Source organism: Zalophus californianus, chromosome 9 (assembly GCF_009762305.2).
Source record: "Zalophus californianus isolate mZalCal1 chromosome 9, mZalCal1.pri.v2, whole genome shotgun sequence".
Classification (NCBI taxonomy): Eukaryota; Metazoa; Chordata; class Mammalia; order Carnivora; family Otariidae; genus Zalophus; species Zalophus californianus.
The window spans coordinates 20688476-20713471 of NC_045603.1; the positions used below are offsets into that span (position 1 = coordinate 20688476).

Below are 24996 nucleotides of genomic sequence, written 5' to 3' on the forward strand. Positions count from 1 at the left end.
TGTGTTTTCTCTCTTTTCTTCCTGATAAGCCTGGCTCGAAATTTGCATTAGTTTTCCGTCACCGTGTAACAAATTACAAGAAATGTAGTAGCTAAAAACAATAGCCATTTATTATCTCACAATTTCTTTTGGTCAGAAGTCTGGGCATGCTTTACCTACATTCTCTGCTCTGGGTCTCACAAAACCAAAGTGAAAGTTGGAGCAAGACTGCATTCTTACCTGGAGGTTCAACTAGGAAAGGATCCACTGATTATTGACAGAACTGATTTCCTTGCAGCTGCTATGTTCATGACAACTTGCTTCTTCAAAACCAGCAAGAGAGGGAGGGAGTCCCTGTTGCCTAAAGTTTCTGAGCTGGGGGCAAGCCTAAACACTCTTTTAAAGGGCTTGCCTGATTAGGTCAGGTCCACCCAGGATGATCTTCCTTTTGATTAAGTCAAAGTCAAACTGATTAAGAACTCTTTCCCATCTGGAAGATCTAAACTTTTCCATGTAATGTAACATAATCACAGGAGTGACATAATCACCTTTGCAATATTCTATTGGTTAAATGTAAGGTATAGTTTCTACCTACACTTAAGGGAAAGGAATTACACAGGGCATGACTCACTGGGAAGTCACCTTGGGTGTGTTCACCATAAGGTTTGTAAATTTTTTCAAAGAACTAGCTTTTGGTTTCATTTATTTTCTCTATTTTTTCTGTTTTTTATTTCATTGATTTCTTCTCTTCTATTATTTCCTTTCATCTACCTACTTTAATTTCTTTTTCTTTTTCTTGTTTCTTAAGGTGGAAGGGAAGGTCATTAATTTCGACATTTCTTTTCAGATATAGGCATATGGTACTATAAACTTCTCCCTAAGTACCACACACTTTTTGATATATTGTTTTCATTTTCATTGGTACAACGTACTGATTTTTCTTTTGATTTCTTCTTTCACTGAGGAGTTATTTAAAAGGTATTAGTTTTAAATATCTGTAAAATTTCCAGAGATCATCTTCATATTAACATCAAATTTAATTCCACCGTGGTCAAAAAACATACTCTGTATGACTTGAATCCCTTTAGATTTATTGTCTTGTTTTATGTCCCCAAACATGGCCTATCTGGGTTATGTTCTATGTGCACTTGAAAACAAAATAAGACAAAACAGGTATTCTGCTGTTGGGAGTAATCTAAAAGATCAGTTATGCTCACTGATAAAGTTGTTCAGGTTTTCTCACCCTTACTGATTTTCTATTTATCCTATTAATTACTGCAAAGAAGTACTTAAATATCCAACTAAAATTGTGGAGTTGTCTATTTTTCTTTTCAGGTTTTTCAGTTTTTGCTTCATGTAGTTTGAAACTCTAGGCTTTTAGTATTGTTATACCCTCCTGATAAATTGCCTGAATTTACTTTTATCCCTGGTAATATTCTTTGCTCTGAAATCCATTTTGTCTGATATCAATATAGCCACTTCAGCTTTATTTTGGTTAAGCATCTTATATAACTTTTTTGAACACCTTTTACTTTTAACCCATTTGTGTCTTTCAAGTTTCTTGCAGGCAGCAAAGAATTTAGGCCTTGATTTTTTACTCAGTGTATTAACTTCTGAATTTTGGATTGGGATCTTTAGAACATTTATGTTCAATGCTCTGTGAATTATGAGGTATTCCAATTTCACTGGAAATCCTTTGGGGTTGTTCTTTCACTGGCTTTGGGTAGTTTCCTAAAACATATGCACTAATTAGTACTCTGCTAAATACTTAAGGGGGGCCCTCTAATGATCTTCAGGGTTCTCTCTTGGTAGAACTTTCTGCTTTTTGGTACTTTGTTCTGTGAACTCTAACTGCCTTGGTTTCCTTGGACTCTTAGCAACATCTTCTCAATTCAGGGAGTCTACCAGGTTCTGCCTGGGTTCTCCCTCCCTAGGCTGCCACCTAGAAACTATATCAAAGTAGTAAGCTGATGTAATCATGGCACTCACCTCATTTGTTTTCTGTCTCTCAAGGATCTCTATTCTTGGCTGCCCAACATTCAGTGTCTTGAAAAGAATAGTCTCCTGCACTTTTTTTTTCTTCTGTTTTTCCTTTGATTATTTCAAGTGGGAGAGTAAATCTTGTGCCCGTTACTCCGTCTTGGCCAAAAGTGGAAGTTGAATGTGTTGGTCTTTAAAGTGTCTTTCAACTCAAGATTTATGCTGCTTCCTAAAATGTACCTCAAGGATGATGACTAGAAGGGTGTCTCTCAAGTGGCTAATAGGGGAATGCTCCCTACGCTTAGATCCTGAATAGAGTCCAGAGGCTTAGTCTCACTGGAAAATGGAACATGCACTGATTCACTTTTTATTGATGCAGGGTTAATCAATGTTTAGGTACATTTAATCACAGTAATACAGTAATGTGTTTTAAGATGACTGACATTAACACTAAATGTCTAAGAAAAACGTGAAATGCAAGTATCTGTAGGGCTTTTGTATTTTGTCTGGCAGGCAGGAGGCCCTCAATAAATACCTTTGTAATGAGTGGATAAATGATTATGTGGAAAGCTCTGATTGACTGGAGTCTCTATTGAGAAATACACATATCTCATCAATAAACTGAATTTCAAATATCTCAGATATTAGAAAAAAACAGAATTCACAGGAACCTAATAAGAGACTCTGATGATGACCCCGGTAAGTTTATCATAATTTATCAAAGTCCTGCAAAGTGAGAAAGTAGTTAATATTTGAAATCTACCACTTCACTAACGTCCCCTTTGAGCACCAATTTTGAAAATACAAGTCAATTTCAAATTTTATGTACTTATATTGTTAAATAAATCTATGTTGATCTATAAATTGCTCTATTTTGAAAGTGGATTTCAACAGGTTTGATTTTCACAGTTGTAATAAATTCAGAGTGAATCCAGAAAACATATAGTGGTAGTTTACACTCCAGCAAAATGTCCTTACAAATCATGTTTACAAATCAGTATTTCTGTGTTATCTCTAATCAATGATGGTTCATGGAAGATGAAATTCAGAAAGAGTTTCAGGTAGAAAATAACATTAGATAAATACTATTCTATCAATAAATTAAATTTTATTCTAATATGTTATTTCTTTTATTTATGAAACCAAAGATGACAATGAAACATCAGATCAACAAGCATTTGTAGTTTTACTCCATATTTTTCAGCATAATGCCTGACCCTAGGTTAGTAATTTACTCTGTGATTGGTCACTTCTAATTAGATACTTCTCCAGGTCATCATTACCAATTTCCAAAGCACTGAACTGATGAATGGATAAAGAAGATACATACTATATGTATGGTATACACACACACACACACACACACACATCTACACACACAATGGAATATTATTCAGCCATAAAAAATAATGAAATCTTGCCATTTGCAATGATAGGGATAGAGCTACAGAGTATTATAGTAAGTGAAACAGTAAAAAATACCATACGATTTCACTTATATGTAGAATTTAAGAAACAAAACAAATGGGCAAAGGGAGAAAAAAACAGAGGGGAGGCAAACCAAGAAACAGACTCTTAACTATAGAGAACAAACTGATGGTTACCGGGGGAGAGGTGGGTGGGGATGGGTTAAATTGGTGATGGGGAATAAGCAGTGCACTTGTGATGAGCACCGGGTGTTGTATGGAAGTGCTGAATCACTATATTGTACACCTGAAACTAATAAAACACTGTATGTTAACTAACTGGAATTTAAATAAAAACTTTAAAAAATAAAAGGCACTGGAGTTCTTGGATAGAATTCTCTTTCTTTCATCAAATGAGAAACTTTTATAAAGATCATTTCTTACTAGTAACAATACAACACTTCCTGCATTCCTTTAGAATATTTACAAATCACTGTCTCTTTTTCTTTTTTTAAATTTTATTTTGTTATGTTAATCACCATACATTACATCATTAGTTTTTGATGTAGTGGTCCATGATTCATTGTTTGCATATAACACCCATTGGTCCATTCAATACATGCCCTCCTTAATACCCATCACTAGGCTAACCCCTCCCCCCACCCCCACTCCTCTAGAACCCTCAGTTTGTTTCTCAGAGTCCATAGTCTCTCATGGTTTGTCTCCCCCTCTGATTTCCCCCCCTTCATTTTTTCCCTTCCTACTATCTTCTTTTTTTTTAACATAAAATGTATTGTTTCAGAGGTAGAGGTCTGTGATTCAACAGTCTTAACACAATTCACAGTGCTCACCATAGCACATCCCCTCCCCAATGTCTATCACCCAGCCACCCCATCCCTCTTACCCTCTACCACTTCAGCAACACTCAGTTTGTTTCCTGAGATTAAGAATTCCTCATATCAGTAAGATCATATGTTACATGTCTTTCTCTGATTGACTTATTTCACTTAGCATAATACCCTCTAGTTCCATCCACGTCATTGCAAATGGCAAGATTTCTTTTTTTATGGCTGCATCATATTCCATTGTGTGTGTGTGTGTGTGTGTGTGTGTGTGTGTGTGTGTGTGTGTGTGTGTGTGTGTGTGTACCACATCTTCTTTATCCATTCATCTGTCAATAGACATCTTGGCTCTTTCCATAGTTTGGCTATTGAATCACTCTTTTTTTGTCTCCATCTTGACTACTTTTGAGCTCACATTTTGAGATGCAAACGTTAAGCACAATAATTGCTGAATGGCCACACTGTACACAATTTTTACTGTGTAAGGATGCTGATGGTTAGACATTAATCATGTTTAAAAGATCTTCAATTCAGTTCAACAAGCACTCCTACTATATGCCAAAACTGTGCTAGGCAATGATGATAGATGAATAAGGCAACTTATTTACAATGAAGGAGCTTATCGTCCAACTAGCGGTTTTTAGCTGCAGATTCTCAACACACTAATGTATTATAATAAATTGTGAGGTGTGCTGCAAGTTATAGTATCAACATTAGTGAAGGCACTGTTTTTTATAAATTTGCATTTTATAAAATAATTCAGACTAGCTACTGCCATAATCATTTCACTTCCATTTTTTTTTTAGCATTTTCATGATACAATGTTAACGGAAAAAGGTATGATAAAAGTTAGTGTAGTATACCCTAAGTCTGTTAAAATTACATGGGCAAATGGGGGATAAATATGAAAAACTTAATATAATATTTAAATTATTTAGTACACCAAAATGTTAACAGTGGTTCTCTTTAGGTGGTAGAATTTTCACAATCTCATTGAAAATAAAGAATTCAAGATAATAAGAGTTGTACATGATTAATTATCAAATAAACACTCTAAAAGTAATTGCCATTGGAATTCATGGGAAGAGGGAAGAACTCCTTCAAGCTGGAATGGTCATGGAGGACTTTATAGAGAGGACATGTCTCAAAGATGGGTAATTGATGCAGAGAATATGAAGATATACCAATCCACAACCCCGTTGATGTTAAGAAAGATCTAAATCAGGTTTGATTTTACCATACCCACCTACATAAACTCTCACTGAACATATTATTTCAGGTGTATCCAGATTTGAACTGGATAGCTATCATTTTCTCTCTATTATATTTTAATTTATGCAGCTTGGGATCAAAGTAGTTTTGGCAGCTTCACATACGAGTGACTCACACTGAGCTTGCATTCAACTAAGCCTCTCAAGTCTGTTCCTCTCATGATGTTGTTGAGCAACAATTCTCCCACACTGTACCAGGGTAGTTGTTTTGCTGAATTCGAGTGTAGGACTTTACATTCACAAACGACTAAATGTCATCTTGTTGGAATTGCCTGAGATTTCCAGATCACCGAGATTTTTTAGGCTCCTGACTCCAATGACAAACATATTTAATGCATTCTTCCAGAGTCCACCCCACCTGAAAGCTTGATGGGCAGGCTGTTTAGGCCAAGTACCAGTTATCGATATATTTGCCCCTTAGCTTCAAGTACACTTTCACTGCCTACTTTGCAAAAATGGAGCTAGACCTTGTAAGTATTTCTCCTTTACCAGTTGTACAATGTTAAGCTTTGTCAGTAGAAGGCACTGGAAAGACCCTGGAGGAGGAAGTTTGTCTTCCTGGCACCAATCCACTCCCCTCAGCAGGCTTCTGCAACACATGGCTTCTACGGCACCAACTTCCTATAGGGCGTGATGGCCAGTAGCACATGACACCTCCCCAAGGGCAGGTATCTCCTTGAACAGCTTCACAGGGCAGTGCTGCTGGTGCAACACCTCCCCGTGAATGGCTTCCCTGGAACCCCTGTAGGCAGTTCCCCCAGAAAACTGCCCTGCCACCTAGTGAACCACAGCTACACCACTTCCAACAGAATCTAGGTCTCAGCTTTGTGGGGAGAGTTTCTCTAGAAGTGGTAGCTGCCCCTAATATCTGCTACATCTTTATTCTCTAGAGTTCTCCTTAACCTTTACTAGCCAATCCCTGATTACTCCAATCCTCCCTCATAGTTTTTATATTAATATAAATATTTAATAATATATTTTATATTAAACTTTCTCTGTAAAAATTATGTGTGATTTTTTGTCTCCTGACTAGGTCATTATTCAAACGATTGATAAAAATCTTGTTTGGAAAGAGATAAGGACAAAGGCACCTGAATTCTCCTGATCTATGATAATCTGTTTAATAAGGGAGAAAATCTGGTAATATGGAAAGGTTCTCATAAAAATGCCCCAAATATAAATTATGAGTGTCCATCAATAGATGAATGGATAAATATGTGGTATATATACATGCCCCCCCCCACACAATGGAATATTACTCAGCCATATAAAGAATGAAATCTTGCCATTTGCAACAACATGGATAGATCTAGAAGATGGATTGCTAAAAGAAGTGAGTCAGTCAGAGAAAGACAAATAGAATATGATTTCACTCCTATGTAGAATATAAGAAACAAAACAAAGAATAAAAGAGATAAACCAAGAGACAGACTCTTAACTAAAGAGAACAAACTGATGGTTACCAGAGGTGGGAGTAGTTGGGTGGGTGAAATAGGTGAAGGGAATCAAGGTATACTTATCAGGATGAGCACTGTGTACAAAACTGCTGAATCCCTATATTGTACACCTGAAGCTAATATAACACTGTATATTAATTATACTGGAATTTAAAAAGTCAAATGAAAAACAAAATACATATATATGAATTATGGAAGCTGTTTAATGGGGAAGGTGACTATTTGGAGAATTTCCTTATGTGTGACAGCTCATCTCTTCACTTGCCTAGAACAACTCCCCCTACCTCCTTGAGGCCCTGCCACCACCAGCTTCCCACATCAGCCCCTTCTTTTCATCAGGTCTCAGTTCAAACCCTGGCTTCTCAATGAAGCTTCCCCTGACCACTTCATCTCAGCTTGAACTCACCATTTCAATTTTTTCATGTTACTCACTGTATTTACTTATTTGTTTATTCTCGGCTTTTAACTTCTTGAATATATGCTCCAGGAGAGAACCATGCCCATCTCCCCAACATCCAGCCTAGTGCCTGGCACATAATAAGCATTTCATAAATATTTGTTGAAACTGAGAGAATTTCTCTATGATCGTAGGTAAATGAGGTAACATGCTATTTTAAGGAGATCTAAGAATGATACTAAGATTTTTACACTTGTGAGTTATCCATCAAGGGAGTAGAGATTTTATAAATGATGAGCGGTTCTAGAATTGATATAAACTTTATAAAACCAAAGGAAAAAAGTCTGTAATCCCCAAAATTAGATGTAGCTTGTTATACTAATATACTACTTACCAATTTTGTTTTTTCCTTCTTCATACTTTATTCTTTGTAAAATATGATGTACGATTCTACTTCTTGTGGCATTGTTGAAGAAAGTGTCTTTGTTGTGTATGATGAAGCTGCACACACATATTGAAAACACAAGCTGAAGGTTAACTGGAGATGATGAATCTAATCTTTGACATAATGTGGTATTACTCATACAGAGATGTCTTCAATCAGTCACAGAGAGGATAGGTCTGGAACAGCATAAGAGAGCCCAGAGATCACACCAGGGGCTGGAGGCTCACACACCTCAGTAGTTTTGGTTCTTGGTCTCCTGAGCATTAACATAATTATGCCAGGAAGGAGCTGGATCTAAATTCAATTAAGAAACCTTAAAATAAAATAAATTTTTTTCCTCAGTAAGGTCATTAGATAATTCAACTACAAATATATTTTGTTTTTATCTCCTCTCGTCTCCCACCCCCACCCCTTCCATGTCATAACCACCTGGTTTTTCAGAAATTTTAAGAAGTGAAACTGGTTTGGGTGGTGGATATAGGAGTTGGGTAATAAGCTCTGGTCTGGCTCAGGGCCTCTGTCTGTTCTTTTCCCATGTTCCTTGCTGGATGGGACTCCTCTCCTAAAGCATATACTTAAAATTGCTTTCTTTCTCAGCCAGTGGATGACCCAGGGCTCGCTCTCTCTCTCTCTCTCTCTCTCTCACACACACACACACACACACACACACACACACACACACACACACACCAAGACACTGGGTTTCCCAGCGGATACTCCTACCCTACTGATGACTGAGAGGGTTTAGGTGACAGAGCTTCCAGGACCACAATATCCAGCATGAAGTGGCCAAATGGTACAATATTAGACATACTGTAAGTATAATTGCTTCACAAATTGTGAAGTTTATTAACTCAGCAAACTTTTATGAGGTACCTCCTAAGAGTGGGGACACTGTGCAAGGCATATCAACATTGGCAGTCACTGCCTTCAAAACCCAGTTCATAAGCCGCCTCACCCAACAGGCCTCCTCACCCCTCCAACTCCACTCCTTTCCCACAGAGTTCAGTATTCCCTCCTCTGTGCTACTTCTTATCTTGTAAGCACATCGATTTATCAATTATTCTGCACTGTCACTTTTTTTCATTCATTCATTCATTCACTCTTTCATTCAGCAAATGTTTATTGAGGGCTCTGTCTAGGGTACTGATTACAGAGTGGTAAACAAAACAGATAAAATCTTTGTTCTTGAGAGGCTTACAGTCTAGCAGGAAAGACAAACCATAAAGGAAATGAACATAATCGTACAGCAGAGATGGGCAGAATCAACCTCCCTTTGCATGTCTGTATCCCACACAAGACTGTGAACTCATTCAGGAGAAAAGTTTGAATCATACTAATTTCTGTAGCTCCAGCATCTAGTGAGTGGCTGGTACAAATACAGGTATATGTTCTTGAATAGCAGTAATTGAGGGTCATTTGGATTTATGTTGGGAAAATTGCTATTAAATGTTTTTCTTCAAGAAGATGGATTCCCAAAGTTGTCCAAATGTCAGGAGGAAGAGAGAAAACTGACCTAGAGAAGATAGTCCAGGCACGGGGTCTGGTTTGGGAACAGCAGGGAATGTGAGTTTGGGATAACATACAAAGGGGATAAAGGCCAGAGAATATGAAAATAAAATGCAATTCATCTGAGTTGATTCCCTGGAGAAGTATTTTCCTCTCACTTTTACTTCCCTAGGATTCTGTTACAGGATACTATTCTCAGAAAAAGTAATTCGACTTGGTAGATGAGAGATAAATGCTATGTGGGTGAATGAGGAAGCTGCAGAGTTTAGTTGGTATTTTCTTTCCGTTTTTCTGAAAACATTTTATTTCATCAGAGGGAGGGAGAAAAACCGAAAGTTACATTGGATGCAGTTCCTTTTATTTTATCCTCCTCTGCTTTTTCACCTTATTTAAGACAGACCATTCCATTTTAATACCAAATAAAGATTCCATAAAGAAACAAATAAAAAAGCCCATTTTTGACTCACAATACCAGATGATAACTGAAAGCTGATAAGCACTGACAGGACAAATCTGGCCTAAAAGCCCATGTCCCTCCACCATTAAATGGTTTTCTGCTTTCTTCTCCTTTTGCAGCACCACACTACATTTGGGAGCTCATGTAATGTTCTCTATAATAAGCACTGCAGATGAGCTTCAAAATTTTTTTCCTTTTCCTTATGTCTAGGTTGTACCTGGAGCCTGGAGATTCTATAGTGGGAGCAAATACATAGGGCACGTGCCAGGCACTGTTCTAAGCACTCCAGATATATTAACTCATTCAATCCTTGCAATAACCAGGACATAGTATTTTATAGCTCCATCTTAAACAGGTGAAGAATCAGAGAAGGTGAGTGATGCACCCAAAGTCACTCAACTAAGGGGGAGAGCCAGGATTTCAACTCAGGCAGTCTGGCTCCAGAGGCCGCCCTCTTACCCACTCCACTCCCCTGTCTCCCTGTGCCAGAAACTTCCTGACTCCTGGAGGCTGCCTCTCCTTGAGATTAGCCCAAGAGTTGCTCTGCCTGGAATGCTTTCCTTGCTTCCACTCATCTTTGAGCCTCAGCTCAGGGCACATCTCCCTCTTCCTTGATCCCCTTGCCCTCCCCCTGAAAAGTAATGTGGTGCTACAATAAGAGAAGGAGGGCGAAAATCATTTAATGCAGCTTGAAATTCTAACATTACCCCTCCTTCCCCTTAAGACTTTGAAGTGAGACAGTCCACAGAATAAACCCTGGTTTTGTCACTTACTATGTGCTATTGGGACTGTCCCTCAACTTCCCTGGATCTTGGTTTCCTCATTTGTGAAATGGGGAGAACACTGTAATTACCCTCATAGCATTTTTGTAGAATCAGGCGAGATGACAAGGATTGCAGAACCCCATTCTCTGGTGTTTAATAAGCTCTCAGAGTTAGCAGTCATTGCTGTTGTTTCCATGACATCATAAGGAAACTGTCTGCCTACATACCTGACTTCTCTGGATGAGCTTCTTGAGGGCAGGGACCATCCATGCTCATCTCTGTATTCTCAGCACTAGTACAGGGCTTGGCACATGACCAGCCCTTACAATTGGCTCAAATGAACTGACCTTCTGGAGAACACTTGCTAACATTGGGGGCTATATGACTAAATATCATCTCCTTATACCTTGGCATCTACTTCTTCCTGGAAATACTTCTACCCATTCCATCTTTCCAGCTACCACATGAACCATTCTCTCCACATTGCCAAAGGATTTTCATACAGGGTGTGGAACAATCTCATTTTCTCTGTCACTCTTTCAAACTGAAGGGCTAAGAGAAGGCACAGTGTTCTCAAACTTGGCATCATTGTTCTCAAACTTTCCTTAACCACTTAGCCAAAACAACTTTCTTCAAATGAAATCACACATATATATGCATGCACACACATATGCACAATGTAAGCTGAGCTGTTCTGGCAAACATAAGACTTGGGGGCTCAGTCTCTGAGGTGTCAGTGCTCTGTGTAGGCTTAGAAACTCTGCTTTCATACATTACTGGTGGGTCAGCAAATTAGTAAAAATTCTTTAAGGGCCATTTGACCAAGTCTATCAAAATTATATATATTTATATATATGTTTATTTTAAATAATATTAATAACTATATATAATAATTACATTATATATAATATATACATATCTTCTGGCCAGCAATTCTTTTAGAAGTTTATTCTACAAATACATTTACCCATGTGCAAAGTGGCATTAAGATAATAAAAAACACTCATTATGGCATGGGTTATAATAGCAAAATTCAGTGGGAGTAAAGATAAATTGTAGTATACCTCAACAATGAAATACTCTGCATCTGTAAAGAGATTAAGGGTGTTCAGTATAGATATAAGATCTTCAAGATACTACAGGGGAAAACAAGGTTCAAAATAGTCACACAGCTATCTGTTGTTGCTGTTTTTTTTTTTTTTTAAAGATTTTATTTGAGAGAGAGCGCATGCAAGAAGGGGAGGGGCAGAAGGAGAAGCAGACTCCCCGCTGCGCAGAGAGTCGGACATGGGGCTCAATCCCAGGACCCGAGGATCATGACCTGCAGCAAAGGCAGATGCTTAACTGACTGAGCCACTCAGGTGCCTCAGAGTTATTTGTATCAAAGAGAAAAACGTACATATATAAGGAAGTACATATAAATGTAATGATATATTTATTTGCTTGCACATGCACAGGATGACTATGGAAAGGACACACAGGCATCCAGAAATACTAGCTGCCTCTAGTATTTCTAGAGATTTCTAGTATCTCCTAGGAGATCTAGGAGGTTGGAAAGGAAGGAAACTTCACTGACACACTTAGGAACTTTTTATCATATGTAAGTACTACCTATAAAAAAACATGAAATATTTTTTAAAAGAAATTTTTAAAGGGAAAATGCAATTTCTGTTCTAGGTGTGTTCTCTCCTTCACCCTGAAGGATAAGGAAAGGAATACACTGAATTGGCAGAGGAATAATTATGTGATCGAGGCTCTGCACATATATCTCCTTGTTCTACCCTTTGGAGCGGTTACGTAATATGCCCAAAGTCACACAACTGAGGAAGGATTCAAAACCCATCTGTTGGTTCCAAATTTTCCCATTCGTTTGTAAAAGGAACTGCTGAGAACACATGCCTGCCTGTATGCATGTGTGTGTGAATGGCACTTTCTGGATGCTTTCATCTGGCCCCATGAGGAAGGCCCTGCTGACCTGTCACCATGTAACAGGCAAACCTGAGCCTGAAGTTCCTACAGATTCCCCTCTAGGGTCTCTACTCCTGCTTTCTCTGGAGGTCAGCAGCCCTCAGTTTTCACTTGATGAGCCTCCCAATCTTCTCCGTGTTAGAAAGGGCAAAAACTGGAAGAGAATATGCAATGAAATTATGTTTTAGCTACAGACTCCCTGAGGCTGTGGTTATTTGCATTCTGTTATATGTTCTCCTGCAGCCAACCATCCACAGCAGTGTTGTAAAGTACTGTGATATGCTGGCTGTAAATGTTCTCCTTCTGTGCAAAGGATTGTTCACTGAGAGTGCTACATGTGGAGGTGGGCAGTGGGTACAAGGGAATGTGGGTGTTATGCATGTGCGTATTTTGAGTGAAGGTAATGAAAAGGTGGGAAGAACCTAGTTTCTCTCCTCAGAGGAGCCTCTATTCTTATTAGGTAAAATGAGAAACACACAAACATTCAAGGGTGTGAAGTGGGGAAAGGTGTTCATTAGAGCTGGGTATAAAATCAGCTTATCATTAAATATGTTACTTTTAAACAAATACCAACTCGTGTTTTATTTTTTTAAACTTTCCTCTTAGGCAATAGCTATTAAGATATGACTACACTTTCTTCACAATTCATTTAGTACAAATTATCTAGAGTCCAGTGTTGTTGAATAGGAATTTCTGAGATAATGAAAATGTTCTTTATCTATGCTATCCAAAATGGCAGCCACTAGTCACATGTAGCTGCTGAACATTTAAGCTGTGGATAGCACAAATGAGAAAGTAAATTTTTACTTTTACTTAATTTTAACTGATTAAAATTAAAATATAAATAGCCACATGTGGCTAGTAGACAGACAACTGCCTCAAATGTGAATGACAATTTGAGCATGTGGGCAAAGCCTCAATAATGGGATCTGTATCCTGCTCTCCCTTTGACCACAAAAACTCCCTTTCAGTGAGTGAAAATGCCCAATAGGACTGTGTACAGGTCATGGGTTCAAGTCTTCCTCTTCATTTTAGCTGTGTGGCTTTGGGGAAGTCAGTGAGTTTCTTTGGTACACAGTTACTTGTCAGGAAAATGAGGCTCCTATGTCTTGGTTGCCCAAGGATGGGGTTAATCACAAAGTGAGACTACAAAGTATTGCGATAGATCATCAAACCTAGTTGGTAGGTGACTGGACAACTCAAACCCAACATGTCCCAAATAGAATTCTTGATCTATACCCTTGTAAGGTAATCTGCTCTCCCCCTCACCCTTTCCATCTTAAAAAAATGGCACTGTGACACAACCAATTTCTCAAGTCACAAACTTGAGATGCATCCTCTATCCTCTCTTTCTCTCATGTTCAACAGCCAATCGAATTCTTTGAGTTCCTCTTCCCAAATGTTATCCTGAATCTGATCCTTTATCACCCTCTTTGCTTTGAAGTTGTTCCCAAGAGCACTGTAATAATTTCCTAACAATCCCAATTTCACTTTCTCCCATCAGTTCATTCTCTATATAGCAAGGATCTTTTAAAACAAAATCTCATCCCTCTTCTGCTTAAAACTCTTCACCAACTTCCCATAGGTTTGTAATAAAGCCTAAACTCCTTTCCATGGTCTACATGCTCCTGCTACATGGTCTGGTCCTGTCTACACCAACGTGCTTATTTCTTCTCTTCCTCCTCTTGCTCAAAACCCAGCAACATTGCCTTTTCTTCTGCCCTTGAAAAAACCCAGCTTGATACTGTCCAGGGCGTTTGTTCATACAACTCCCAGGTTTTTGCACAATTTGTTTCTTTCCAACATTTGGGTCTCAAATGTCACCTTTAATACCTTGGCTAGGATAGTTACTCTCCTGTCCCTCAAGTCTCTCTCTCTCTCTCTCTCTCTCTCTTCTATTACCTTGTTTTATCTTTTTTTCTTATGTTTTACTTTCTGAACTTTTTTTTGGGGGGGGGGGAGATGTATCTACATGTTCATTGTCTGCCCACCTTCTCCTATAGAATGATTGCAACTACATACTGACTCCACCTGGGACCAGTAGAAGAAATGGCCAGCTTAACCCAGGACAACTGCTGAAATAAAAGAATCAGGAGCAAATAAAATGTGTTTTAAGTTAATTTTGTGATAGATTCTTATGTAGCAATGGGTGACCAATATGCCAGTCTTTTCTGATGGCTAAAGTTGTATTATTTCATAATACAAAAAGAAAAGTAAAAGCTAATGCTTTGAAAAATATTTCAGAAAACTTTCTCAATTAGACTTTTAAATACAGATTTATTTTTTAACAAGGAGAAGCAAAGGTGATACAGTTAACTGTCACTTAAATTATGTCCTCAAATTAATGAAAATCTAAGTAGGAACAAAGCAACCAATTAATTTTTTATGTGACAAGGCCTATTTTGAGAGTTTTTTTGGGCTTTAGGTACCACAGTACAATAACTAACTTCTTAAGTGTAATTGTTATGAGTAAAAGGATGAGATAACTATCAGACCAAATATATAATATACATAATATTTAGAGTTCTGACCCTTTGGTAAAGATTTTAAAGCCTCTTCATAGGATTAAGGTGATAAAGCTGCTGAGATACAAAGCAATGTGAGACATTTTTCTTATTCCATTGGTCATTTCTAATTGTACTTCATGACATCATCTTTTCTATTTGAACATTATTAAATACAAATTAAACAATACTTGCTCTTGAGACTTCCAGGTAAAGATGGGAAATTAAACACTTGCATTTAATTTGGCTCTCAAAGCCTCATGAAAATAACCTTAATGTGTGTGTGTTTACTTTTTTAAAAAAATATTTTATTTATTTGAGAAAGAGAGAGAGAGTGCACAAGCAGGGGGAGGCAGACAGAAAGTGAGAAGCAGACTCCAGGAGCAGGGAGCCCCATGCAGGGCAGGTGTGTGTGTTTACATATAAACTTTACGTTGAGGTATAAACTCTCAAGGAACAAAGACAGCCCAGAGCAGCAGCAAAAAAATGTTGGAATGTGAGAAGCAGACAAACAGGTAGTAACAGACTTTAGCAGATTCCTAAACCAGCTCTGGGCAAGACCAAGAACAGTCATATTTATACTACAACATCTCACAAAATTTTAGAACTAGGGCATCAGTGGCCTCTAGAAGGGGATGCTAAAATAGTACTGGTTGAAAGCTGCCTAGGAAGAAGTTAGACCCTGAGATCTTCACCTGTACTTTAACAGAAGCCTGGAGAGTTGTGTTTTGTTTTTTGTGAGGATTTTTTTTTTTTTTTGCATAGGATAATAATACAGTGCCTTAATTATAAACATCAGACAAGGTTAGGGGTAGCGGAAGCATAGTGAAAACTGGAGGACCAAGTGAATGTTTGCATTCTGGATGCCAAGATTCCCAACTGTCTTCATCTGCTTAGGCTCCAGAACATTGGCAGCCAGGTTTTGACTTTCTAGACAGGACACTAGCAGAGACTTCTCTGGGCAATCCGACTGGTTTAAGATGAAATATCTGAAGAGGGAGAGATTAGAGACTCCAAAGTGAACCCCGCCCCCCAGCTATTTCCCTTCAACAAAACTACCAGTTGATAACCCCATCCATTACTCTGAAGTTGTACTCAAGTTTTACATTTCCTATTCTTTAACATGGACAGTCAGCCAAAAATTACGGGGTATCTGAAGATATTCATTAACGAAAGAGAATAATAAGGACAGTAAAAAATAAACGGAAACATGTTAGAGGATATTAGACTATGTGGAGTGATCAAACATTAAAAAAATATCATTATGCTCAGAAAGTTAAGATATTTTAATTGTGAAAAAAGCTCACAATAGGATTTTAAAAAGCCAGAACATTATGAAAATTAAAATAGCCCTTGTAAATTAAAACAAAATGATAGCACAATTTAAAAACTTAATAGAAGCATTTGAAAATAAGTTGAAATCTTCCAGAAAATAAGTTGGGAAACATTTCCTAGAGCAAAAATTTGCAGATTAACAAAAAGGAGAGAAAAGACAGGCATGTGAGGATCAGCTAGGAATTCTATAAAGAAAAAGGGATAAATCATGTGCAAAATTCAAAAATTATTCAAGAAAATGTCCCTGAACTGAAAAAGAGTATTCAAGCTGAAAGGGTCCACTGATGATTCAATAAAACAGATGAACACAGAGCCACCTCAAGATACGTTACTGTGATATTTCAAAACACTGGGGACAAAGAGAAAACCATACAAACTCACATAGAGGAGAAAACAGGTGACAAAAGAGAGAATTAGGAATTGGAACGTTTTTGAAGTCCCAAGTAGCAATACTGAGTTTTGGAATCAAAGGAACAAGACCTTCAAAATTTTGAGGGAAAAGTATTTATGATCAAACAATCATAAAGAGTGAAACACAATAAATATGTGTACTGTAGCTGCTATAACAAAATACCACAGATTGGGTGGCTTAAGCAAAAGAAATTAATTTTCTACAATCTGGAGGAAGAAGCTGCCTCAAGCCTAGATGGAATTTCTTCTTATAAACCCAAAAGTTTGCAGGCAAGAAAAGGAGGAGGAAAGCTGCAGGAGAGAAACCAGGACAAGAGAAAAAAGTGATATCTTGGACTTGCTAGCAATTCAGACCAGTCCTAAATTATCTCCGTCTTTAGCAACGGACAGAGAAAATCAACATATTTAGAAGGCACATACAGCAAAATTATCTATTCATATATCAGGTACATGTATTATTAATAGGCAAATTTACTGAACATTTGCCATAGGCATTTATATAGTGTGCTAATTTTCCCATTGCATGGGTAGTATTAAGAATCCCAATTTACAGATAAAGAAATTGAAGCTCAGAATCATACAGCTTGTGAGTTGCAGCCCTGGGATTCGGGGCCCAGGTCTCACAGACTCCAGAGCCCGTGTGAGCTCAACCACTAAGCCTTAAGGACAGACACTGTGATTCATTCTTCCTTGTCCAGCCCTACACAGGGCCTGTCACAGAACTGGTGCTTGATGCTGACTGAACGGAAATGGATATTCAGGATGAAAATAGGAAAGCACTGCCGTATTTACATTTATTAGAGATCACTGTTACTTCCCATTCAAAAGTGAGCCAGAATGAAGAGGAGATCATTTAAAAAAAAAATCTGTAAAAACAATTTGGAAACCTAGTGATTTCCTAATTAATCCTCAGAACAGAAAAATCCAATTTAGAATAACCCAGGCCTCAGCCTTCTACTAATTAGGGTGCTACTGTAATTGAGCCAATAGTAAGGTTTTGCCTGATTTACTAAGGCAATTATCACTGCATAAATTGATCATTCAGTGACTCATCCGTGGCTCTTGTCTTAGTCCGGTCTTGGTCACGGGTCTTATTTTTATATTCCCTTACTGGAGTGCAGTAGGACTGAGTGCTGACCAAAGGGACAGATCTACTTTCTTGCAGTTCGTCTACATTGCTGTGGTCAGCAAAGACCTAGAAAACCTGACAAGCATCCACAAAACTTGAAAGTTGGTAAAAGTTTATTCTTCATAATTCCCTGGTCTTTTTTCTTTTTTGACATCCCCCCCCACATCTTAGTGAGATCCTTTATCTATCCCTGCTATAGCCAAAGTGCTCCCTCTTAGCTCTTCCTTCCTCCTCTTCTTTATTTTTTTTTAAGATTTATTTATTTGAGAGAGAGAGCGAGAGCACGAGCATGAGCGGGGCTGGCGGGCAGGGAGAGGGAGAAGCAGGCTCCCCACTGAGCAGGGAGCCCGATGTAGGGCTCAATCCCAGGACCCTGAGATCATGACCTGAGCTGAAGGCAGACACTTAACTGACTGAGCCACCCAGGCGCCCCTCCTCTTCGTTATTTTTAGATCTCTAGAAAAGAGCTGATAAGCTTACTCATAATGGGTTATAAATGAAGAATAACATTAAAACTTTCATCTTTCCCAGGGACATTTATTTTAAATGCAGATGACTTTAGCCAAAGGATTAAATTTCACATTGTAAAACTCCAGGTATTAGAGGCTGTACAGTCGTGGAGTTCTCTCTTAGCTCCCTCTTCTCTACCCTCCTCTGTAATGCTAGAGCAGGGACTCTGCCAACTACAGTTCTACTTGTGGCTGGCTCTCTGATATGTTCCGCCAGTAGGGGGCACTACGGGGAGGGGGGACTGCAAGGGGAACAACAAGAGGTGAAGGGATCTGGTCTTTCCTGTTCGCCTAGTGTCCTGACAACATAGATCCAGCAGTGATTCTTCAGTTTCAAAGTGGCAGCTGGTTCCAATTTCCATCTTAAAAAAAAAAAAAACACCAAAAAACCAAAAAACCCACCTCAAACTAAACTCACCACATTGTCTCACAGCCCAGAGGTACTAGCACCAGCAGGGTAGCATTTCCTCCTCAGAGGAAATGGGGGGTCAGCTCCAGCGGGCAACCTTCCCTGAGCTCGAAGCTTCTGATAAACCCAACTTCTTCCTTCAGACCCCCTAGCCCTAGGGAGAGTATCTTCTTCCCACATCTCCTGCAGTTAATTATCTGTGGACTCAGTGCTCCCTTTATGATATTTTATTTCTCTGATACCTATTTAATGGATTCCCCACATTAACCTCTCCGCTGAAATAACTGCTGGGTTTCAGTTTTCCTGAGTGGGGCCTGAGAGGTCCAGGGAGCTAGAAAGAGAAACAACCTTCGGGGAAAAGGCCTTCTCTCTCTTTGAAATCATATACAACATAAACAACTATCTACCTATCCTGCTTGTTAATCTGACAGGAATATCACCGTGGTATCAAGATGGTTTTTGAATTTGAATTTTGAAATATTTCAGTTCCAAGTCTAATTTCTACCCTACAGAGTTTTTCTCTCGTCTGCCTGTCTTTGTTAACTTGTATGGAAACTTTCTTTCCTAAAAATATGGAGGTGTTCAAAACAAGCAAAACAGTGCAAGACATCATCTGAACCCTAGGTAGAGCTGTAGACTAATGTGCTATATAAATGTGACAGGACAAAATAATATCAACATAACGTGTTCCTGGGTAGATTCCCAATTTGCTGCTTTTCTTAAAGATTATATATCCCTACCCATTATCATGGACTTGCAGTCCCTCTTTCTGGGGAGAAGTACGATTTCCCATCCCATTTCAATGCTTGGCCCTAAGACTTGTTTTGACCAGTGGAATATGAGCAGAAGTGATTATGGCACATCTGAGCAGAAATTTTAAGAGCCAATGTGTGGCTCCTACCATTACTTTTTCCCTCTGTCACGAGAATGCATGTCTTAGGTATAGGTTGCATCTTCAGCCAATATCCCATAAGAAAGAAAGCATGTGAAGCAGAGTATCAGCTGGCCCACAGCTAATATATTACGTGAGCAAGAAATAAGTAAGACGCTTTGAGTAAGACATGGGGATTTGAGGGATGTTAGTGCAGCAGAACCTAGCATTATCTGACTGGCACAGTCTCTCACCCAACAAAGGCAATCCTGTAATTTATGGCTTAATTTACTCTGTCCTGAAGAGGATGGATTTTTTTTTCTTCTTCCTTGTGGAGAAGCTATGCCAGTCCATGTAACAAAGTGATGGGAGAGAGGGGTAAGGCTTAGGGGGAGGAGAGGAGCGAAAAGCCGTGGAGGCTTCAGTGGAGGAGAGATATTTTTGTCAGAGATAGTAAGGGAGGGTGTGAAGGAAGGAGAAATGATGATAACAAGTGGTTGCTGAGACCATGTACTTGGCTTTTTTGTGTCCTTTGAGAAAACTTGAATAAAAACTGGAAATCCCTTCTAATTACTTTTGGCTGCTGAATTGTGCTTTGTGCAACACCAGAGATATGGAAACAAATAATTGTGGTACAATATAATCACTGCTGTAATCACAATATTTACAAAGGCTAATGGGCCCAGAAGTCGATTGCCATCTGCACGAGACACGAGGGGCTTTGCAAAGATGACAACATCTGAACTAGTTCCTGAGGGAAGAACAGGCTTTCACCAGATAGTGAGAGGGAAGAGCACACCTTAGGAACACATAACAGAAGTCCCAGGATAGTTAGGTAGCCTCCAGGGCTGTGTGGTAAGGAACTTTCGGCACATCCAGCCTAAGAGGCTGGGAGGAGGGGAGAAAAGCAGTTTTGTGTGCCATGCCCTAAGGAGTTTGAATTTGATCCGAAAGGGCTTAGGAAACCTTTGAAAGCTGTTAAGCAAGGAAGCAATGCTACCACATGTGGCAGTGCATTTTATTCACTGCTAAGGGATGAGGGAGGGTGGAAATCCAAGACATTCTCCTTGTCAGTCTGTGGGCTGTGAATTCTTGGAGGAAGGGTGTCCTAATTGTACAAAGGTGCTGTATGAGCTAGTGGAAGGAGCCTTGCATGTGCCCCAGCTACATGGGTGTGGTGGATATGGGAGTGGGGAAAGATGAAGGAGTTGAGCAGACTTCTAATTGTTCATGCAAGAGTTGGTGGCCACTTTGACTAAGGCACTGGCAGTGAGGACGGAAAGGAGGAGCTAGGACCAGAGGGACTGAGTGCTAATGGTGGACAATGAGGAAGAGGGTAGTGTCAAGGTTGGTCAACATGCAGTGGTGATACCATTAATCAGGAGTGGAAAACACAAAATTGATGTTGTGGGTGTTGTACTGGGGGTGAGAAAAGTGGGAAATGAGAAGAATCAAATTTATTCCCAGGGATAAAGACATTTCTAAGACATGGTTCTGAGTTATCAGTCATTTGAATAAAGTACTATTCACAAAGGCCCCAGGTTTAACTCCTGTCCCCCACCCCCCAGTGCCATTCTCAGACGTAAGATGCACCCTGTCCAGGCTCTGGATTTTAGAGGTCTCATAAATCAGCCTCCCCAGATGTACTGCTTCCCACAGGGTGAGGTATTGGCCAGGCCAAGAGGATGTGCCCACTTGCAGCCTGCCCCCAAATCACTAAGCCATTTCTGGTCTTTGTGGACCTCTCAGGCCTACCTCCTAAAGACAGTTCTATGCTTACCAAGTAACCAAGATGTTTGCAGGGGACATGGATGGCACCTGGGCATGGGGCTTGGGTGTCCACACATGTGAGCCTGAGGCCACTCAGTGTGGGACAGAGCTGGGGATAGGAAGAGAAGAGGGCAGGCCATGAAGGTCGGGGGGGGGGTGGTTTTCCCCACACCCCACCAATGGAACAGATTTCTAAGAATCCTGAGAACTTAGACGTTCAGGTCTTTATGCAGGTATATTTGTCAAGGCAGTAAAAGAAACTGTTGTACTTGTTAACATGATTTATTACTTTTAATTATTTAGACATATGGTCTATAAGCTTCATTTGTACTCTTGCCCCTTACAATTGTTATAAGCAGGTCTGCCCTCCCTTTAGATTCAAGAGTGTAGGTTTAAAAGAGATAAATCTATTGTCTTTCACCCCCAAATCCTAATGAAGATAAATACGGGAGCTTGGGTTTGAGTATGCTAGCAGAGTAGGTAAGAGTGAGCGCGTGGAATCTGTTTGTTCAGGAGGATTTCCCACTTCTGCCAGCTCTGTAACTCCTATAAGTGACTAACCCTCTCTGTTCCACTTCTCCATTTCTAAACGGATATGACAATACTACTAGTCTCATGAACAACCTGATGTCTAGTGAGTGCTTGATGAATGATAGCTGTGGTATCTTGGAAAGAGCATGGGTTTGGCAGATTTGGGTTCTAATCCCAAAGTTTGCTTGTTACTGTGTAGCCCTGGGTAAAGTACTTAACTTCCCTCTGAGTCTGGGTTCTACCTTTTATAAAGTAAGGATAATGAAATTATGTTGCTGGGTTACTGCAAATAAAACAATGAATGAAGAACAGGCAGCCCAGAGCTCCCCTACTCATCTCCCTTGTTCCTCTGGACCACTGTTCCAGATGATGTGATGCACAGTGTTGATTATTCAACATGCAATCCATCCACAAATGCAGTACCAGTCCCTTTGCTTCCCTTTTTGTTAACCCTTGCTTATTTTATTATATGTAACTTTGGCAAAACTTCCCTTTTCCTATAAATGCTTTAAATTGCCTTTCTACCATTTTGTGAGTAAAACAGTATCTTTCCAATCAAATTTAATATGCTCAAGTTTAAGATTTAAGTTAAAAATATGCTCACATATATAAATATACACAGGACCACAAAATAACATTCTCTACTACAGTATAATACTTGGCACACAATACATTAAAAGTATTTTTTGAACGAATTGATGAAAGAAATTGAACATGACGCCAACAAATGGAAAGATATTCCATGATCTTGGAGTCTGAGCCATGCTGATGGGCTGGAAGAATTAATATTGTTAAAATGTCCAAAGTAATCTACAGACTGGATGCAATTCCTATCAAAATACCAACAGCATTGTTCATAGAACTAGAACAAATAATACTAAAATTTGTATGGAACCACAAAAGACCCTGGATATCAAAAGCAATCTTGAGAAAGAAGAATGAAGCAAGGGGTATCATAATCCCAGATTTCAAGATGTACTACAAAGATATAGTAATCAAAACAGTATGGTACTGGCACAGAAAGAGATACACAGATCCATGGAACAGGACAGAGAATTCAGAAATAAACCCACGCTCACATGGTCAATTAATCTACAATGAAAGAGGCAAGAATATATAATGGGGAAAAGACAGTCTTTTCAATAACTGATATGGGGTAAACTGGACAGCTATATACAAAAGAATGAAACTAGACTTTCTTCAACCATACAAAAAAATAAACTCAAAATGGACTAAAGACCTAAATGTGACACCTGAAACCATAAAAATCCTAGAAGAAAACACAGGCAGTAATATCTTGGATATCAACCTTAGCAACATTTTACTAGATCTCTCTCCTTGGGCAAGAGAAACAAGTGCACAAATAAACTATTGGGACTACACCAAAACAAAAAGCTTTTGCACAGCAAAAGAACCATCAACAAAATAAAAAGACAACCTACTGAATGGGAGAAGATATATCCAATAAGGGTTAATATTTTAAAATATATAAAGAACTGATACAACTTGACATCAAAAAACAAACAAAAAACCAAAACCAAAATCAAACAAAAAAACCCCAACTAATCTGATTTTAAAATGGGCAAAGAACCCAAACAGACATTCTTCCAAAGAAGATATACAAATGGCCAAAAGACACATAAAAGAGTACTCAACCTCACTCATCATAAGGGAAATGAAAATCAAAACTACAATGAAATATCACCTTACACCAGCCAGAATGGCTAGAATCAAAAAGACAAGATAAACAAGTGTTGGAGAGGATATAGAGAAAAAGGAACCCTCATGCACTGTTGGTGAAAATGTAAAAAACAGTATGAAGTTTCCTCAAAAAATTAAAAATAGAAATACCATATGATCCAATAATCCCACTACTAGATGTTTACCCAAAGAAAACAAAAACACTAATTCAAAAAGATATATGCACCCCTATGTTTATTGCAGCATTATTTATAATAGCCAAGACACAGAAGCAACTCAAGTGTCCATCCATAGATGAATAAAGAAGAGTTGATACACACACACACACACACACACACACACACACACAAATATTACTCAGCCATAAAAAAGAATGAAACCTTGCCATTTGTGACAACATGGATGGACCTAGAGGGTATTATGCTAAATGAAATAAGTCAGACAGAGAAAGACAAATACCATATGACTTCTCTTATATGTGGAATCTACAAAACAAAACAAATTAACAAAGAAACAACCCCAAAAACCGACTTTTAAGTATGGAGAATGAACTGGTTGTTGCCATAGGGGAAGGGTTGGGGGAATGGATGAAATAGTTAAAGGGGATTATGAGGTACAAACTTCCAGTTATAAAATAAATAAGAGTCACAGACGAAAAGTACAACATGAGGAATACAGTCAACAGTATTGTAATAATGTTTTAAGGTGACAGATGGTGACTACATTTACCATGGTGAGAACTGAGTAAAATATAGAATTGCTGAATCAATATGTTGTACACCTGAAACTAATATAATTGTTAAATCAATATGTTGTACACCTGAAACTAATATTAGCATGTATGCTAATGTTTCAATAAAAATGTATTGTTGAATGAATAAGTTAATAAATGAAAAAACTATTTATAGGTGGATAAACGGAAAATAAAAATTTCTAAGTGCCTTACTCATAGTTGGTCCTACAGATACTACGAAAACACAGCTAACTATAGGGTTGCCAGACACCCAAAGGTGCATTTTCCCACATGACTAGGTGCATCTTTTGCCTCTTAAACTAAACTCATTAAGTTATGTCCTACTTAAAAGAAGCCACATCATTTTCAGAAACATAAATCTCAGGCTGTGTGGCTTGTTTCATTTTCAACTCAGTATAAAACTTTCCAGGACAGAGATAGGTTTCCCCTGACTTTATGGATCAATAAAAACAACCTGCATATTGAGTATCCTAATGCCAAATAAGTGAATGCAATAAAACATGTGTTGTGAGCCCTGCTGTAAGTCATGGGGGCACTAAAAGAACATTAATCCTATCTAAATCAATATCAGTATCTCTTTGCCTAAAGGACTCTCTA

General features: G+C 38.6%; 1 protein-coding gene across 7 annotated transcripts in view; it reads right to left on the reverse strand.

The window, feature by feature from the left end:
* ANO4 (anoctamin 4) overlaps positions 1–24996 on the reverse strand; it is a 452569-nt gene that overhangs the window by 100501 nt on the left and 327072 nt on the right. For all 7 annotated transcript variants that reach the window (XM_027593730.1, XM_027593729.1, XM_027593733.1 and 4 more), the window contains one exon: positions 7727–7833. In XM_027593730.1, the coding sequence (XP_027449531.1) occupies positions 7727–7833 (107 nt within the window). The remainder of the gene's footprint in view (positions 1–7726; positions 7834–24996) is intronic.